The 20,380-nt window shown below is 41.5% G+C and overlaps 1 protein-coding gene across 18 annotated transcripts in view; it reads right to left on the bottom strand.

Annotated features, from left to right (window-relative positions):
- The window catches only part of LOC141982806 (poly(rC)-binding protein 3-like), a 714,223-nt gene that overhangs the window by 60,804 nt on the left and 633,039 nt on the right, over positions 1-20,380 (bottom strand). For all 18 annotated transcript variants that reach the window (XM_074945190.1, XM_074945191.1, XM_074945192.1 and 15 more), the window contains 2 exons: positions 4,145-4,168; positions 4,009-4,041 (listed from right to left, as the gene is read on the bottom strand). In XM_074945190.1, coding sequence (XP_074801291.1) covers positions 4,009-4,041; positions 4,145-4,168 — 57 coding nt within the window. The remainder of the gene's footprint in view (positions 1-4,008; positions 4,042-4,144; positions 4,169-20,380) is intronic.

A 20,380-nucleotide genomic window follows, 5' to 3' on the forward strand; every position in this document is an offset into this window, starting at 1 on the left:
TTATATGGCTCTCTTCACCACAGTTGGTGAGCAGCACCTAAGTAATTGAAAGTAACAACTGTAAAATAAATTCTTTCATTCTCCCTTTCCTACGTACAGGAGTAAACTTGAATAGGACTAAAACCAGAATTGTGAGCATTTGAAATTTCTATTTAGCAAGCATCAACTAAAAATAAAAATAAATCATTTCATCTCTGGACTGGATCCAGACTATTCACCTGAAAATGGTCTGTCTAGGTGGGGCTCCAGTTTTCTGAATAAACAGGGTAACTAGCACTGTGGGCCATATTTTATAGGTCTTTAATTTATATCCCAGACTAAATTATTCTAATGAGCGCTTTGTACAAACTCATACAAATTAGGTAAATCAATGTGTACTGAACACACTTACTAAAGAATCATCCAGCAGTAACTGTAAGATACCAGTGCAGTAACACAGTCATGTCTCTTTAAGAGGAAGAGCCAGCAAGAAGGAAATAGGAAACCAGATACCTGGGAGACAGAGAACCTGATTCTCATTTACACCATGGCCCCTTTTTATCACTCTGGTGGGACAGATGCCCCTTAAAGTGGGTATAAATGTATTACACAGACTCCTTAATGTAATGAGAAACAGATCCAGATGGTTCAGGAAAGACTGAGACTGTGTAATTTCTTTTTATTCCCGCACTTATGCTATTGAACCAGTTTTGTGTATTTTGCCTCTCTACATGACAGCAACCAAATATAACAACAAGGCGTACTAATGGCAAAATCGTCCTGTCACTGAATCTCCTGACAGGTATATTCTAAATGTCTGCGAAGAGGCAAGGGCTGCAGATACTTAATCTACTTTTGTCTGACAGGTGGACTGGAGAGTTGTGAATCCACCTTGGCGGGGGAAAGGGCGAGGGGATTTCCAGATACACACTAATCATACATCAGTGTTTAATCAGTGGTGAGGCCTAGTTTTAAGCTGGTTCAAAGTGTCTGGCTTCAGTTATCAAACACAAAACAAGCTCCTTAGGGCAGAATCTTACAATGAGCTCCTCTGCTTCGGTGGGGTTCTGTGTGGGCACAGAAGTCTGCCTATGCAGAGCTGCTCAGAGGATCAGTGCGTTCAGGGGTTACTCACCTTGACAATATTTAGAATATACGCCTAACGTTAATGGAAGTACTTTTTATGCAAGCAAGGTCGCAACAGTTTATGTGAAAGACTGTCCCACTATGCATCATTGTATCCAATGTCTTCCGAAAATCACACATGGCAAAAGATCATTTAACTCTTGTTAGGCTTTCAGTCATGTCAAAATGATTGAATCGGAGAGGTTACATTCTAAAGGAAAGCAGTAGGGATGCCAGTATTTTTTGGCAGCCTTATCCATGAAGTGAAAGGAATTTCACTGGACTGTAGTTTTCTGGAGACATATCAGTTAGGCTGTGCCAGGCCGCTGGTAGCTTAGAGAATGACACAGACAGCCCAAGTGCCACTCCCCAAAATATGGTGTGTTACTTGCTATCATGACATCTGCCAGAAAAGCCTAGATAGAAATAATTGTGTTCTATTTCTTTAAAGGAAAGCATAAAAGAAAGCGGTCAGTTACAGGAATTATATGTAATTTCCTTTTTACTATGTATACAACATTCACTTCAGAGTTTGAGGACTAAGATGATATGTCTCCATATCATGTTTATCCCAGATACTCTTTGCCCTTATTCTTTTTTATATCAACCCCTTAATACCAAAAATTAGAAGGTGTGCTTCTAGTGTCCTCAGGAGCATAAGGAGGAAAATTTCCATATATTGTGAAAAAATGAGACAAATTATTTTTTTACACCTAACAGGTTCGATTGCAGGGACCAGGGAATAAGTTTTCAGTAAAAGAGTTATTGGGGGGAGGGGGCTTCTCTTTTGTAGATTCAACATGCACACACAAAATCTGTGCCCACAGTTTTGCACTCACCTGTGGGCACAAATCTGAGTGGGTGGAGCTCTAGCTGCCTGTTGGTGGGAACAATAAGATTAGCACCAGCAATTCATTTTGATTAACTGATTATTGTTTGTTTAACGAATATCAGGGGCATCTGGAGCATCAGAAACACACCACTTACTTCTTTCATAAATCTGAATAAATACCTGTATTTACAAAAACAACAAGGAGTACTTGTGGCACCTTACTCCACAAGGACTCCTCGTTGTTTTTGCTGATACAGACTAACATGGCTACCACTCTGAAACCTGTTACCTGTATTTAATGAGTCAACACATGGGTGAAAGTTGTGTCTGCAAAAAGAGAGCTCTGACATCAGTCTGGCTGAAAAGAAACTCTTCAGTGCATGTATTGAAAGGGCATATCAGAGTATTCTTCTACACCGCATGTTTTAAAATTTCCTTAAGGGAGACTTTCTACAAGTGCCTAACAAAGCAACTGGCAGAATATGCACTGCTGAAACCCTAAAACTAAATTAAACATTTCTCGGTACATTCTCTGTATAACTGAATTTTTTACTTTCAAAAAGGTAGATTGCCTCATCCTTTTAACAGGCACTGGAACCCTGCAGGGAGCTGCAGGTTAGTTTCTGCTGACTCAGTGGGGCAGATGTGACTTTTTAGACTCCATCCTGAGTATAAGAAAGGTGGGGTAGACCTCTGAGGACAGGTAGCTAGAGTCCGAGAATTTAAGGCCAGAAGGGACCACCAGATCAAATCTGACCTCCTGTATATCACAGACCACCAACACCACTGAGCACCTGCACATTAAAACCAACAACTGAAATTAGACTAATATGTTACAGCCCTCAGGAGACTAAGCTGTTATGTGCCACAGCAGAAAACAGGAGGGACCAACGTGCACTAATACCCAAGGCCCCTGCAATGGCAGAGAACTGACTGAGATATACCCAGATAATCCTGGCACAGAATCTGACTCCACATTGCAGAGGAGAGCAACTCCTCTCCCCCAGGTCACTGCCAATCTGACTGAAGGGAAAATTCCTTCTCAACCCTGCATATGGGATCAGATAGACCCTGAATGTGTGAGCAAGAACCAGCCAGCCAAGCACCTGAGAGAAAGAATGCTCAGAGCTTCAGCCCACACAGTGCAGTGTCCCAGCTCCAGCTGTGGCCATCTTTGATGCCACAAACAAAACAAAACAACAACAAAGACAAAAAACAACACTATGAAAAACAAACAAAACCCAACAGCAAGAATACATGGGGGGAAGTGGGGAAGTAGCAGGGGGAAACCTTTCCTGGCCCCTGCAAGTGCCTGGCTGAAGCCCTGAAGTAGGAGATTTAGGGTCTGGGACAGATCGGCTGATTGGAAAGTAAACCTATGAGCAGCCAAGCCTAGGGAGTTGATTTAGAGTGAGATTTATGTGATATCAGCTTTGAATTAATCTTTTTGTTTATAAATCTAAACTCCAGGAATGGGGGAAAAGGTGCCTTTTTTGCATCTTTACAACAGGTATGATGTCTCCAGTTTGCAGGTTTATCTTCTTATCACCAAGTGTTGACAAAGGGAGTGGTAAGAGGTGAGCCTGTACCACATGGACCACTCCAGCTCTGAGAGAGAGCCAGACTTTTTGGATGGCTCCCACCTCCTATAATGTGTCAATCCAAATCCCTGGATTCAACACCCACCCATAATCCTAACCTTTGGAAAATTCAGCTCTGGAACCAAACTCCATGAATGTGAGTTAGTGGGAGAATAGACCCCTAAGAGTTTCTGTGACACTTAGAACCCTACTGACTAAATAAGCTCTGAGACAATAGGATTACAGGCACAGTGCTGTAGAAATTATCCACTTTTAGTTTCCTTTAAAGAAGACAAATAACCTGAGACAGCTTTATGGGAAACTTATATTAATAAAAACTGTTTAATTTTGGCTTATGTATTAAAACAACACCACATATAATAATAAATAGTTGGTATTAATCTTTCCAGCCACCTGGTGGCACTGTTATTCCATACACATCTAGTTCTACTCTGACAGAAAGAAATAAAGACATCAAAGTTTCTCTCTTACCTCCTCCCTCATCTTCTTAACTGTCTCCCCTTTCTGTTAAATAAATGGGGAAAAATTAGTCCCTATTGCAGTGGTCAATTGATATAGGATATTGAGACATGAATTAAAAAAATAATTCTTAAAGTAAATTACTGACCTTTCCAATAATGCTCCCAACCTCCTGGAACAGGAAAAAAACAACACAGTAAGTGAATATTTATGAGTACAAAAAGAAGAAAATGTTAATTAAACAATATTTCACTATAAAGTTCATTCTGAAAACAAAGGTGGGCAGGACAGACCAGCCACATTTCACAATAGCTACATTTTTAGTCCATACAAATATGCACTATAAGAAGGAATGGACTAAGAGCTCCTATTGCAATATAAATAAATGACACACAAGAGTTTACTGCTGTCATGAAGGAAGCCCCACTGCCTCGAAAGTAGCCCTGAGCTAATGCAGCAAACTGTCACTGTAAATACCGAGATCTTATTTTGGGGAATAAGAGATTCAGAACTGAGCTGAACAATCTTCTGGGAAAATTGGGAAGATACAGCCTTCACGTTCAATGGTGATCTCTTTGAAGGCAGACACTTGTGCTCTTTTCAGCAAGTAATGGACAGAAGTGGATTAATGGTGAGATCAGGAGTTATTGTTGTTTATACAATAACTCCTGATCTCACCATTAATAAACAATTATAAACAACTGCTGGCCTGTCCTTCTCAATCCCTCCAGTGAGAGCTTCCCAAACCAGTGATTTCTAATCAGCTGTTAAGACACTCTGAGGATGGCTAACAGGTTATTAAAATCCTACGTGGAGTTGTATAAAAAGTCCAGAAAAAAACCTTCAGACATGCAATGGGAGTTCTGATCACATCCATGTGTTTTAAACTAGGCACACACAAGCAGTAGGGAAGCAAAATGGAAGCTAATAACCATAAAATGAACACCATGAGCATTGTGCTAGTTGCACAGGTTTGATCCAAGACTGAAAAACAACTGTTGGAGATAAGACCAGCCAAGGAAAAAAGCTCATATTCTGTGGTTAGTCTCCAAAATCCACTTCCACTGGTTAAAAAGAGTTAGACATGATTAATCTGATCTGGAGAGCTGATCTGCAGCTAGTACTTTCCCCTGACTTGTTCTGAATCACAACCACCAGAGTAGATTTAAGAAATGGCTATCCATTACTTTTTCCTGCGAAAAAGGCTCATTTTATGACAAAAGGCTACTAAATTCATCTCCACATTTCAAGGCTGGTGCAGTGACCTTGTGGAAGTTCTTTCTTTTCAATGAATAATGTATACAGATCCAACATGAAGCAGTTAGGGCTTGTGGCTCTTCTAACCACATCCACAACACTGAGGACAGCTGCAGATGTTCTGTGAGTGGAGAAGCTCCAATTTAGCAAGCTGCTTCAACATGTGCTTAAATCCCATTCATGTTGATGGGATATAAGCACGTGCTTAAAGTTAAGTACATGCTGAAGTTAAGTACATTGATGAACAAGGCCATGAAGACCCCAGTCTGCCTCTACGCTGACTGCTGCTGAACCTGGAAATCCTCAGGCTTATTCTCAAAATGTACCTCCCTTGTTTTTGTTTTCTTCTTTATTGCTCCTCCTATTAGCTGCCTGGAAACTCTACTTCATTCTCATATAGTGCTGGACTGTATTCAGATGGGCTTCTTATGTGCTCTGTGGAACCACAATTTTACGTGTTGTGTGGAGTCGACCTATATGTTAGTATATTTATATAAGTGTTATTTTGCTTGTTATTGTGTTAGCTTAAGTGTTAAGTACCTTGCACGAGTATATCTAATAATCTGTACATATAGACAGACTTCAGCAGTATATGAATCTATATCTATGTACACACAAAAATTACTATTTAGGTTTTTAGCAGTCCAGTAGCCCATCTTGACCAGGAATGTATGAGGCTGATAGTCTATGAAAAAAGGAGGAAAATCTATTTAATAATGAAGTTCCTAAATTCCCAGATATTTTTGGACCATATAAGCAAGCCAAAAGAAAAAGTTCTTTCTCCGGGATGAATTGACAGCTCTAAGTTTGTCAGCACCAGTCCTCTCTCCAGCAAAGCCAAATTCACATAAAGATCAGAAACAGCATATATTTTTAATTCTGATAGGGAAGCCTTTTTTTTTTTGCTCAGATAGAAATCAGAGGGTTCTTTAGCTAATTTGGAGAATGGGTCTCATATTCGGTTTTCTGGTTTGTCAAACTTGATTCGTTTATATATATATATATATGGGGGGGTAACTTTAAAAGAAACGTTTCAGAGTAACAGCCGTGTTAGTCTGTATTCGCAAAAAGAAAAGGAGTACTTGTGGCACCTTAGAGACTAACCAATTTATTTGGTTAGTTTCTAAGGTGCCATAAGTACTCCTTTTCTTTTTTTAAAAGAAACAAACACAACTGTCACACCGTACCCTGGCCAGTCATGAAACCGGCTTTCAAAGCTTCTCTGATATGCAGCGTACCCTGCTGCGCTCTTCTAATCACCCTGTTGTCTGGCTGTGCGAAACTGGCCACCAGGCGAGTTGCCTCAACCTCCCACCCCACCATAAACGTCTCCCCTTTACTCTCACAGATATTGTGGAGCAATATTGTGCTGAGATCTAACCAAGTCAGTAAACTGCACCAGCGCGCTTTCAAACATCCAAAAGCACATTCTACCACCATTCCGCACTTGCTCAGCCTATAGTTGAACTGCTCCTTACTACTGTCCAGGGTGCCTGTGTACGGTTTCATAAACCATGGCATTAAGGGGTAGGCTGGGTCCCCGAGGATAACTATAGGCATTTCAACATCCCCAACAGTAATTTTCCGGTCTGGGAAGTAAGTCCCTTCCTGCAGCTGTTCAATCAGACCAGAGTTCCTGAAGATGTGAGCATCATGCACCTTTCCCGGCCATCCCACTTTGATGTCGGTGAAACATCCTTTGTGATCCACCAGTGCTTGCAGCACCATGGAAAAGTACCCCTTGCAGTTTATGTATAGGCTGCTCCAGTGTTCCAGGGCCAAGATAGGGATATGCGTTCTGTCTATCGCCCCGCCGCAGTTAGGGAACCCCAACGCGTTAAAGCCATCCACAATGGTCTGCACATTTCCCAAAGTCACTAGCCTTGATAGCAGCTGGTCAATGATTGTGTTGGCTACTTGCAGCACAGCAGCCGCCACAGTAGATTTGCCCACTCCAAACTGATTCCCGAATGACCAGTAGCTGTCGGGTGTTGCAAGCTTCTACAGGGCTATGGCCACTCGCTTCTCAACCATGAGGGCTGCTCTCATTTTGGTGTCTTTGCGCTCCAGGGCAGGGCACAGCAAGTCACAAAGTTCCATGAAAGTGGCCCTACGCATACGAAAGTTTCGCAGCCACTGGGAATCATCCCATACCTTCAACACTATGTGGTCCCACCAGTCTGTGCTTGTTTCCAGGGCCCAATATCAGCGTTCCATGGCACGAACCTGGCCCAACACCACCAGGATCTCCCAATCGCCACATGCCGTGCTTCTAGGAACGTCTGTGTCCATGTCCTCATCAGTATAGTAATCGTGCTGTCGTCGCTTCCTCACCCGGTTTTGCAGGTACTGCACATACTGCTGGATAATGTGTGAGGTATTTACAATGGTCAAAACTACAGTGGAGATCTGAGCAGGTTCCATAGCTATGGCGCCTGCACGGGTAATCCTGGAAAAATGGCGTGAAACGTAGGAGAGCAGAGTGGCAGCGGAAGAGGTGCTGTTCGGTTCACGATAGCCGAAAAAAAGTGGGAAATGGTTGTCTTCTGTAGCTTTCACGGAGGCGGGAGCCCAGGACAGACAACATGGAGAAGCTCGGTAGTGCAGCAAGAGCGGGAGAGCAGAGTTGGCGGAGGAAGCTGTGCTGCTCGGTTCACGGTGGCCGAGCAGAGTTGGCAGCGGAAGCGTTCAGTGAGGAAGGGAAAGAATAGATACTAGAGATTACATAGGAAGACGAGAGGAAATGCGAGGTGGATTCATAGTAGCAGGAGAGCAGTGGTGCACTGTCTGCTGAAAGCAGTATGGTGTCTGGATGCCAAAAAGGTGTACAACAATTGTCTGCCGTAGCTTTCACAAAGGGAGGAGCGGCTGACGACACACACCCAGAAACACTCGCGAGAATGTTTTTGCCCCATCATGCACTGGGAGCTTAACCCAGAATTCCAATGGGCAGCGTGGACTGCGGGAACTGTGGGATAGCTACCCACAGTGCACTGCTCCAACATTCAATGCTAGCCTCGGTACTGTGGATGCACTCTGCCAAATTCACACGCTTTAGTGGGGACACAGAAGACCGAATGTATAAAATTGCTTCTGAAAATTCAAATAGAATAATTTCAAAATAATTTCGTACTGTAGATGTACCCTAACCTGTGTCTAAGTAGTTATAAATGTAACAAAAATGACACAATGCAAACCCTGTATAAAGCCATATGTTACTAGAAAATGGAAAATGTTGCCAGCCATTGGTTTGTTCTATGAAAAGTATACTGGATACGTGTTTTTTTAAATTTTCAATTACTTAGTCATCATTTCAGTGGGCAACAGAAGGAAAATCAATGTTAAAAATGAGGGATAGTTTACTTAATGCTAAGAGGTAGACACACACTATTATTTTCACACCTAATTCACATGATGGATTAGATATGGGATGAGTTCCATGCCAAATGAGCAATCCAGAGGCACAGGGTCTTAGCACAAAACAGAACGCATTACCTATGCCACCCTATTGCTAATGGAACACAAAAATTAAAACAAAAACCAACTCCTTACAATCCAAGTGGTTGACAGAGATCTTGACAGTGCAACTGACTAATCTGGGTTTCTGAAATACTCAGTCAAACTGTATGAGAGAGAGAGAGCTATTTCCCTAATCAGCTAATAGTTATGTCTTCTGCATAGAAAGGAAAACAAATTAGTCATGTTAAAAAAAACCAGGAAGCTTAACAAGTGGTAACAAAGCTTGGCATAAAGAGTAACCTTTAGACTGCGAACATGATGTGTGAAGTTCCATCATTTTTCTAAATATTGCCAGTTTAATAATCATTATAGCACCATCAATCTCGGGAGTAAAAAACAGTCCTCACAATAAACCAGCGATCACTCTGTTATAAAATCCTGCTACCAACTTTACAGTGTTGTTGAAACACTAATCTGACAGGAGCCTTAATCTAAATTCATTTATGGACGTGAAAACCATTTTAAAAGTCACAATAATATCATACATTTATGCTTTCATCCCAAAGCATTTGACAAACTACAAGCAACATCCCAAAGCCTTTATTACGCAGGTTGCTACTGTTGCACTTTGATATTAATTTTGCACCAGCAAAGACATCAGGATTAAGCCCTGTATAAAGCCAACTATTAATGTACCTGAAAAAAGACAGTAAATTACATGTGCCATCACTCAGTTCATCTACCTTGAAAGAACGAATGACTGAGTCAGTCATGTTAACTGGTGATCCATGTTTATGTATTCAACATCTGATGCTCAAAACCTCAATTCAACAAGGTCTTCAATGGGACTGCTCCTATGCTAAAAGTAAGGCATATGCTTGAGAACCTTCATCAGTTTCTACAGCTCACTGACACTTACGTTATGGCCATTCTGAAAGAGAAGACACTATTCCACCCTTTTGTGTTGCAGAAGGTTTTATAACACATCCTACTTCTATTTGGCTAGCAGGCTAGTAATTTGTATAAAATTTCACCACAGTTATCTACTGCAACCTTTTACTATCTTCCTTCCAGTGCTGGTGGTACTAGTGATGACAGTCCCTGTGCTCGCCCACTGTATGAAACCAGTAGCAATGGAAACAGTGCCTTCTGCTTATATCAATTCATTGTATCTGTGTACCGATCAGAATACCATGCTTACCAGACACAAGAAATGTTTGTCACGTGGTTTGTTTTTGGGAAGTTGCAGCAGCCACTGGCAATAAGAAAATGTCTGGATTGCTAACACTCTTCCAATGAATCACTCCCTTTTGTCAGACTGGCAAAGTAGTAAGGGACTGTGGGCTGTCACTGAAATTATCTATAGGAAGTGCACAATCAATCAATCATAAATACCTTGCCAGTGTTCACAAGAAATAGAAAGTACAGAATGAACATTGACTTAGCTGGCATTTTTCCTCCTTGGATTAACTTGCTGAGAAGCCAACTCTCAAAGGCACTTTCTTTTATGTTATATATTAATGTGAAATGGATTAAAATTAGAGGAGGTTATTTATTTCATGATAACAGAGGAGCTGGTGATATTTTGTTTTACAGACCTGTCAGGGATGGATTATATAGACAAGTGTGGAAAAAAAGGCTCCAGGTTATTCTGCTGTTAAAAAAAAAAGTCCATGAAGGCGAGACTGTGCTGCGTACAATGAATGAAAGTGAGAAATGTTCTCTTTGTTTTTTAGCTTGCCTGTATTAGTGTCTTTAAGTGTGGGTGAGTAGTACAGTAATGAAAAAAAATCAACTGTAGAAAATTTTGTTGTGAAGCGTGACGGCCACTGATGTTAGGTGTGCCCTGCTGGGACACAGTAGGTCTCCTTTTTCAGAGGCGCTGAGCACCCACAACTCTAGCTGACGTCAATGCTGTTGCAGGTGATCAGCACCACTAAAAAGGTCCAAGGGTATCTGAAGGGGGGCACCCTAAAATTGAGACAATTAAAATCAATGGCCACAGTCGAAAATGTGGCTGCTAAGTACACTTGTCTAATTTACTGATACTGTGACTATGAGGATAGAGTTGGAATGTTCACCCTGTCAAAAAGTCAGAGACAGAAAAGCCCTATTAGATCATCAGATATTTTCCCCTGCTACTGCAGGATTGTTCCCTATAGTACATTTGCTTGTATTTTATCCAGATACGTTTTAAATATTCCAAGCAATGATGCTTCCAACACTTCCCTTAGGAGACTGTTTCACAGACTAATAAGTCTCACTACCAGGCAGTTTCCCCTAGTGTTTAGGCTAAAATTCCTTTTTCTTTAGCCTTTATTGTTACAATTACTTATTATTTTACCCCATTATTTCTAGTTCTAATTCCTTGTATCACTGAAAATAAATTACATTCCCTTCTTGGTGTTTATTTTCTTCATAGATTTGCAAACTTATTTTCTCCCTCATCATAACTTAACAAAGTTATTAGCTCTTTGCATTTCTCTCCCCAATCTCTTCAGCCACCTTTTTTTTTCCTTGCTTTTCTTTGAGCTCCCATTTTCCAACATCTTGCCCATGATCTAGTACCTAGAACTGAGTACAATATTCCAGGTGTGCTTTCGCCAGAGCCATAGAGAGAGGTACCTATTGCCTCCCTGTCCCATTGACCAGATGACTCTGTAGATGCAGCCCAAAACTGCACTTATATTTTTGAGTCACCATGTAGCAATCAAAGTCATGTCTGTTGTTCTAATCTTTCTAGCCATTATCACACCAGCTCTCTTTCAGCTTTTGTGCTTTCCAGATTTCTCCCTCATACTGAACATACATGTTGCACATTATTTCCCTCCCAGATTGATTAACCCATATCATTTAGTAACAACAGGTCCACTTTCTCTCCCATTTTTCTTTCCCGCCTGTACCCCCTCTCTACTGGTAAATGCTCTTCTTGTTCTCCTCACCCCATCTGGCTTGTATTAACTCTTTCTGGTTTTTATTTTTGCAATCTTTAACTTTTCCCTGAAGGCTTTAACTGACTCCCTGTATGCTTGTTTGGCTTCCTGCACACTTTGCTATTCCCAGTACAGCTTTGTTTCTTTTTCACCTCAGATCTTTGTGCAATCCCTTATGAAATCACACAAGTCTCTTCTTGTTGCTTACATTCTTCTTTTACCGAAGAATTGAAACCTGCTGGGCCTTATTCAAAGTGTCTTGTAGGCGGCCTTAGCCTTATTTCGGACTGGCAGATTTGAATATTTCCTCCTATTCCACCTTATACACTTGATTTTTAAATTTCTCCTAAATCGCTTTTTTGAAATCCAAAACCCTTCTGCTGATACCATACGTATCTGAATTCGGCCCTTCATGGCGAATCTTCAGGGTTTCAGACAGCCTGTTAACACTGGCTGTGTACAAGTCCAAACCACTTTAAAGTCATGTAATAATTCTCCAGTACAGTGTAAATGCTTCCTTGGAGTCCTTTTATATTGGGCACATGATGCTCAGAATTGGCACAGAGCTAGTTCTGCGGGGTATTGGCAAAGCTGCATGGAAAAGCCTTTACAACACTGCACAGTGCTTGACCTCATTACTGTTGGCATCAGGCGAGAAAATCAGCCTTCCAAAATTCATGAGAATACAAATCTTCCAAAATGTGAACAGAAAAATGAAATATCAAAAGCTCCAAAGAACCTACCCTAATCTATTTTACGGGCAATTATGAAAAGTTGATTTTTGACCAAAAAAGGGAACGGCCCTTTTGGCACTTTAACAATGTATCCAGTTGATGCCTACTGAGGGCTGTGACAGCTGGGGATGGCACACGCACTTGCACTCTATATTTGCATACTATAAGTCCTTTCTAAAAATGTTAATTTAATGATAGGGGCTATCTTGACAGTAATGGAAACTGATGTCCTCTATCTACAAAACAGGAATGGGTAATAGCAGTCCAACTATAACACTGCCATCCTACCCCAGCCCTGGCCTGAAAGTTCCACCTTTAGGAGGGGAAAGGTGATTTAATTTCTGGGCCCATTCAAACTTTAGTCTCCATGCTGAGATGGCCAGCAAGGATACTAATAAGTAGGGCTGCAGAACTCCAGAAAATGAGGTTTCTCCTGATTATTCATTTTAGGCATGAATATAAACTAAATCCCAACCTCAGCCGGGGCAGAGAGTAATTTTTTACAATGTAATGCGGTGCATAAACCCCACACTAGGAGTGAAGAGGCTAAGGAGCAGTTCTGGGCCCAGGTGAGTGCCCCACTGCACCTGCAAAGCACGTTCCAGCTAGAGGAAGGAGCTTAAAAGGTAGCCAGGTGGCTCAGGTAGGGTGGGAGGACAGACCTATGTTGAGAGCTCCTGAACAAGGGTGTTGCACAAACCCCCATTACAAGGAAGGGGCTTCCAGCTGAGACCCGAAGGTTCAAATTACTCTCTATTTTTGCTGTCTTATGTTAGACTTTGAGGAGAGGTGAACAGTGGAAGTGACCCAGGGAAGCAGTTTCAAGGAATTGCAGAGTGCTTGATATTGTTACCTCTCATAGGGCCCGGGGCCAGAGCCCTGTGGAATGGGAAGATCTGGACTCTCCTAACAACTCCCTGTGACCATTGTTATGGAAAGGAGCATGTTCCTCCTTTCCCACCCCTCCTCTCAGGAGTGAGGAGAGGAAAGAGATGCTGAGAGCCCTGATGTGAGGCTGAACCCTGCACAAACGTCCGGAAGTGGGCTGAAGACCCTTTCTGTTTTGAGAATGTGGGATTCTTCATACCTCTTTAGATTTTGTTACCCTGAAGGGGGATAAACCAAACTGGTGACTTTGCTGGAGGGTCGAGTTGTCATCCCCAAGAGGCAGGCTTTCACATTATTGGAAGAGTTGCTGATGAGAGGCACGGGAGATGGGGGCGGGGAAAGTAGAGGCACTGCAACCTAACCACTAGGTCATGTTATTGGTAAGCCGAGCCCCCTGTCACATTATCAAGGCTTCCCAGCTAGTCATTAATCCCAGAAAATAACCTGTGCCTTAATCAATACTGCTTATCATTATAAACATGGCTGCATTTCAACTTGGCAGAAATGCAGCGTGGAAAACCCACATTCAGCTCCTTCATTTATTCCCTTGCTCCCCACTAACACTGCTATCTAGTGGGCCCCTGTGGTTGATACAGCAATGACAACAGGCTCCAGAAAGAAATACATGAACATATAAGGGAGAGTAAAACGTGGTATGTGGGTTGAAGGAGTCAACTCTCTCCGTAGGGGGTGGGGAAGGAGGGAATGTGTTTCACATAAATAGGAGCATGAGGAAAAATGGAATAAAAGAGATACAACAGGGAGAAATTTAACTTGTGCTAACAGTACTTGAAACAATAGTGGCAGTTATTATAATATATATATAACCTAGGAATTTATTGTCGCTCCACAAAAGGCTTGTTAGATACAAATAATGTCTGTCTATGGATCTGATTTCTCTCACACTGTTTAAGATCAGAAATAAATCCACTGATTTCAATGGAATTACACTTTGTAAAACTGGACAAAGCGAGATCAGAATCAGGCCCAAAGAGTCCTCCCTTGCTATCTCTTTTCCCCTCTTCCTACCTCTCCAGCCTACACAAAGCTGAATTCTGCACTGACCTACATTCTGTAAAACCCCACTGGATTTCTCCTTTTCTCTTCTGTTTCTCATCCCCGTAACAATGTCTGTTGTTGAATTCAGGTTTCTTTACACATCAGATAATGTAACTATACTCCGTGAGAATGACTGACATAGCTGCCAAGATTAGTGTGGCTCCATGTGTTGCATTTATACTAATTATTTGTGAATATGCAACTATTTGGCATATTTGCAAGTAATTTGTATATGACCATAAACTTCAGCTTAAGGTCAATATACCCAGCCCCAAACAATGGCAAGGGTAGGAGATGGAGCTGCACAAAATTTGGCAGCCCTGGCAGATGGGTGGGAGGTAAAAGATATCTGGCGAATAGGAAGGTGCTGGGTTGGGAACTTCAGTACCCAGAAAGATAAAGGAGCAAATAATTAAGCCATCAATTTGCAAACATCTAGAAGATAATAAGGTGATAAGCAGTAGTCAGTCTGGATTTGTCAAGAACAAATCATGTCAAACCAACCTGATAGCTTTCTTTGAAAGGGTAACAAGCCTTTGCCTGTGGGGGAAGCGGTAGATATGGTATAGCTTGATTTTAGTAAGGTTTTTGATACTGTCTTGTGTGACTTTCTCACAAACACATACATATAGTACATGTAGCTACACATAGTAGCTCCATCTAGGAAATACAACCTAGATGGAGCTACTGTAAGGTGGGTGCATAACTGGCTGGAAAACCATTCTGAGACAGTAGTTATCAGTGGTTCACAGTTAAGCTGGAAGGGCATATTGAGTGGAGTCCTGCAGTGATCAGTTCTGGGTCCAGTTCTGTTCAATATCTTCATCAATGATTTAGATAATGCATAGAGAATATACTTACAATGTTTGCAGATGATACCAAGCTGGAGGGCTTGCAAGTGCTTTGGAGGACAGGGTTAAAATTCAAAATGATTTGGACAAACTGGAGAAATGGTCTGAAGAAAATAGGATGAAATTCAATAAGGACAAATGCAAAGTACTCCATTTAGGAAGGAATAATCAGTTGCACACATACAAAATGGGAAATGACTGCCTAGGAAGGAGTACTGCGGAAAGGGATCTGGGGGTCATAGTGGATCACAAGCTAAGTATGAATGAACAGTGTAACACTGTTGCAAAAAAAGCAATCATCATTCTGGGATGCATTACCAGGAGTGTTGTGAGCAAGACATGAGAAGTAATTCTTCCGCTCTACTCTGCACTGATTTGGCCTCAACTGGAGTTTTATGTCCAGTTTTGGGTGCCACACTTAAGGAAAGATGTGGACAAATTGGAGAAAGTCCAGAGAAGAGCAACAAAAATGATTAAAGGTCTAGAAAACATGACCGATGAGGGAGATTGAAAAAATCGGGCATCCAAGTATGGCAGAGCCCCAAGAAGTGGAATAGTTAGTAACTGGCATAGCTGGTGCTGCTGGGATATTATAAAGTGGCTGGGGATTCTGGCCCAGCTTGTGACTGTGGGAAGGACTCCAGCGAGGGCTCCCACCACATCAATACTTCCCAAACGTAAAAACAAAAAACATTTTTTAAAAAAACTAAGGAAATTCCCAGATGCAAAATGTAGGTAAAATAAAATTATAGTTGTGAATACACAGGCTCCTTAAAGGGGGAGGAACTTGAAAGAACATCATAGTTTTATAGAACAAATGTTGAAAACTATATACAATTCAAACATTTGAAATAGGGAAATGGAGCGTTAGGGTATCCTAAACAACCTTAATTCTATCCCCATTTTCCCTGCCCCATCTCTGCTGAACTTCATGGAACATGAGCCTTATGCCTGAATACAGAACATCTTTCTCACTGACAATATGAGCTCTATACGCCTCTACATTGTATCATCCTTATTATGTACAACCACCTCCATGAAAGACCAGAGATTGTCTTCTGATTCACCATTCCTTGATGAGACAGCAGTAGAAACATCTTGCTCCTAATCCTGATCTTGGTTAGAGGGGTTTCACACTGCTGTGACTCCATTGACTTCAGTGGAGATTTTTCTGATTTAACCTAGTGGTGAGTTGAAAATCAGGCCTCCCCTATCTCTTACACGTCATATACACACACTGAAGATCTAACCAGCTCCCTGTGCAGCATTACTTCCCTCATGCCAGCCAGTGGAATTTGTTTTTACAATATTAACCTTCTATGCTGCAAAATGGTTAGCCTCCTGGTGTCTGGACATCTTCCCTTTGGAGTTCAGCAGTGTATATCATGCTACATAATGTGCAGTGGACATGGTTAAAGAAATCAATCCTCCTCTTTAAAGTCCATATGCAAACTACCCAAGTATATGTGTTTAAAATGTCCAAAGCCACCAGGGTTTACAGCTGAGCTAATGAAGCTTACATAACCTTGGTCTACACTACAAACTTATTTTAGTATAACTACGTCACTCAGGTGTGTAAACAGCGCTATGTTGACTGGAGGGCTTCTCCCGTCAACATAGCTACTGCCTCTTGGAGAGGTGGAATACCTACGCTGACCGGAGAAGGTCTCCTGTCAGTACCGGTAGCGTCTTCACTAAGAGCTACAGCGGTGCAGTTAAGTGTAGACAAGTGTAGTATAAGATGTCTATTTGTGAAATACAATGCAGATGCCACAAGCATATTAACCTCCTAACGTAAGAGTTCAGAAGGTAACACAATTATAGTGACAGAGGTAAGTATGGATTTCCATACATTTCAACTTTAAAAAATATATTTATTTTACTAAGTAATAAATTCTATGATTTTTAACAATGTCCTTTAATTCTCCCCTTTTGCCTGTAAGTTATGAATCCTTATTTATAACTTGAATGCTGACCCCTTTAAGTGTTTTGTCTGGGAACGCTAATTAGAGTACAGCAATTTCCAGAGATGCCATTACCGCAGCAAATTTTAAGAAACTGTGGAAGCATATTTCTTGCTCTATTTCAGAGCCACTCACAGCTCTCAGAATGATAACTCCGACATTGATATTAGCATTTTTAAATCACAAAGATGACATCAAAGTAAATGTGAGGGCCTGAGTTTAATATACAAAAATAAATTATAATTTAATACATTCTTTGCAATACTTAGATGCGATAGGGCACATTATTAGAGCATACTGTAGTAAAGGGTACAGCCATTGCGCCTTGTTAACTGAGGATGTACGGTATATTTCCACTTTAACTTTGAATTTCCTTGCTTTTATGGGTTTAATTTAAACTCTCAGGGCTACATGTTAATTGAAGATTAGATACATACACCCGTTTACTGTTAACTGTAGTTGTGCACCCAATTCACTATGTTCAACACAGAAAATTAACTTCTTCTAATTTCCTTTCTGATTGCTTTATACTACTTTAAAAAACAGTTTAACTAAAATGTCCTGAAAATGACTGATACTTATTGAGTTACATAAAGGGCTTGATTCTGAGAGCAGTTTAGCTTTCTGACATGATCCAGAATGCGCGTAAGCCAAAAGTAGTTTAATGAAGCCAACAGAACTAATCACAGGTGTGAAGTTAAATGTATGTTTAAGTGCAGTGCTGGATCAGGACGAGCACCTTGCAGGATGGAGCCCTAAGAACCACATCCTAGGTTTTTACACACACACAGACATTATACGTTTGCCTGATACTTCCCATTATAAGACCCTATTCTCAGTTGCTTATAACTTTGCCAAACATAAACCATTTGGGCTTGGATTTTACATGCCAGGTGCAAGTTTGTCTGAAACTTCCTGAAAAATTTCAGCCAAAATGATTCCGCCACTTTAAGGAAAAAGGCTAGGGAAAAATATGTAGTTTTGTTCATTACTAAAATATGCTGGTGACCCTTTCTTTGATCAGATCTAGGGCCCGTATGCTTTGGAGAAGGGACATGAAATTTTGCAGGTGGTGGCATTTGTGTCAGGGATATGCCTTTTACTGCCCTTGTGAAAAATCTGCTCACATTTGGCCAAGTTATAAGTCCCTCTGAAAAATCAGTTAGCACAGGCTCAGTAAAGACTTTGATTTTTAGCAGCTAAGATTTCTGAAGACACTGTCCTCACTGAGGATGCTCCAGCCTGTCACAGCTCCAGCCTGTGCATTGCATCTTTCTCAGAGAGCAACTGAGCATTCTCCCTCCAGTCCAGGGTTTCATGGCTGAATCTGGCCTTTCCCTGTAATGGCTGCTCCAGGCCACAGTTGGGCCAGACACTGGAACTGAGAGCAGGGAGCCTGTCTCTCATGGACCCTCAATGACCCCTTGTTGGCACCCAGGCAGCATAGAGGAGGATGCCATCTGATTGGAATGCAGCTTGACCAGGAGGGAGGGAAAAAAGTAGATTTGGATAAGGACTCTGGTCAGACTAGAACTAGAGGGCAGGGGATGAGAAACTGACTGGGATCGGCTGGACAAAGAGACTGGATATGGGAACCAGTATGGAGTTGGGGTGGAATGGGGGCAGGGAGGAGGTGAGTGAATCTGAGGGGAGTTAGCAGAAGAGTCTGTGCCCACTAGAGCACACTCCCCTACAGAGCTTGGGATGGAAACTAAGTTTCCTGAGTCTCATCATTTTTCTGCTGTCAGCAAAGATCTCTGAAACTCACTGGCAATCTGTCTCATCCCCCTCTTGTGCTGGTCCAAAGAGAGAACGACATCCTACTTTTGCTGCCAGTTACCCTGATAACTCAAGTGTCAGAGGCCTGTGTGGTAGACCTAAAGGTTCCAGCCCTGCTGATGATCCATGTGGGTATATATCACATCACATGACAGAACTTCTGTTCTTCAGTTTTCTTATTTTAAAAGCCTAGAAAATTACACACAGAAACTAACTAAAAAGAAAATTATGAAGGTTGTAAATTCAAGCACTTAGAAGTTTGGAAATGCCGGAACTAAGGTTGTCCATGTAACCTTAATTTGGCCCCTTTGTGCGTATGCATCATGATACAGTTTTTAATTACATAACCACATGCTATTTTTTCCACAGGACCCCTGTATCATGTGTACACAGAGTGGACCACAGTTACTTAATATTTTAATAGAATCATAGAATTGTAGGGGACCTTGAAAGGTCTTCCAGTCCAGACCCCTGTACTCAAGGCGGGACTTAGTATTATCTATTATCCCTGACAGGTGATTGTCTAGCGTGCTCTTAAAAACCTCCAGTGACAGAGATTCCACTACCTCCCTAGACAATTGATTCTTCTTATCTTCTCCTTGTTTTTTAATGTGTGGCCTTGCGCTTTAGTCATTGCACACTATTCAAACCCTGATCTGAAGATATAATTATTACTTTCCTACTGGGCTTTTCTATGGTGCTCATCACTACAGTATCTGATTGCTTCACATACACTAATTAATTTATTTCCCCAACAGCTCAGTGAGAGGAGATATTATCATCCCCATTGGACAGATGGGGAACAGAAGCACAGAGATTAAAGCCAAAAGTATCCACTAATTTTGGGTAATTTTCAGAGTACCTAGCATTATAAGCATTTTACAGAATGTATATGTTCAAAGCATAGCTCTCATTGACTTCAGTTACAGCTGTGAGTGCTCTGCACTTCTGCAAATTAGGCCCCAAGATCTTAAGTCAGGCACCAGAAAATGATTAGTGATTGCCTGTGAAAAGTTTGGTTCAAGTTACTTGTCCAGCATCACATAGGAACTCAGTGGCAGGGGCAGGGATAGGATCCAGTTTTCCACTGCACCATTCAACTCCCTTAACCATGAGACCATCCTTTCCCTTCCTGCAATCCCTTACCTAAATTCCTACATGTCTTCCAACTTCCTCAACGTATGAGCCAGGGGTCCTACAGACAACAGCCTCCTTCACTGTGCAACCCTGATTCATGCCCAAAGCAGGTCTATCCTTTGCACTGAAGGAGGCAGGGATCCTGTTGAAAAAATAGGATGTGATCATGTAACTAAAACCTGTATCGTAATGCATATGCACAAAGGGGCTGAGTTAAGATAGCATGGGCAACCTTAATTCTCCCATTTTCTAACTTTTGAGTGCTTGACTTTGCAATCTTAACATTCGTTTAACATAGTTTGTGTGTGTTATACACAAATACA

The sequence above is a fragment of the Natator depressus genome, chromosome 2, assembly GCF_965152275.1.
Source record: "Natator depressus isolate rNatDep1 chromosome 2, rNatDep2.hap1, whole genome shotgun sequence".
Lineage (NCBI taxonomy): Eukaryota > Metazoa > Chordata > Testudines > Cheloniidae > Natator > Natator depressus.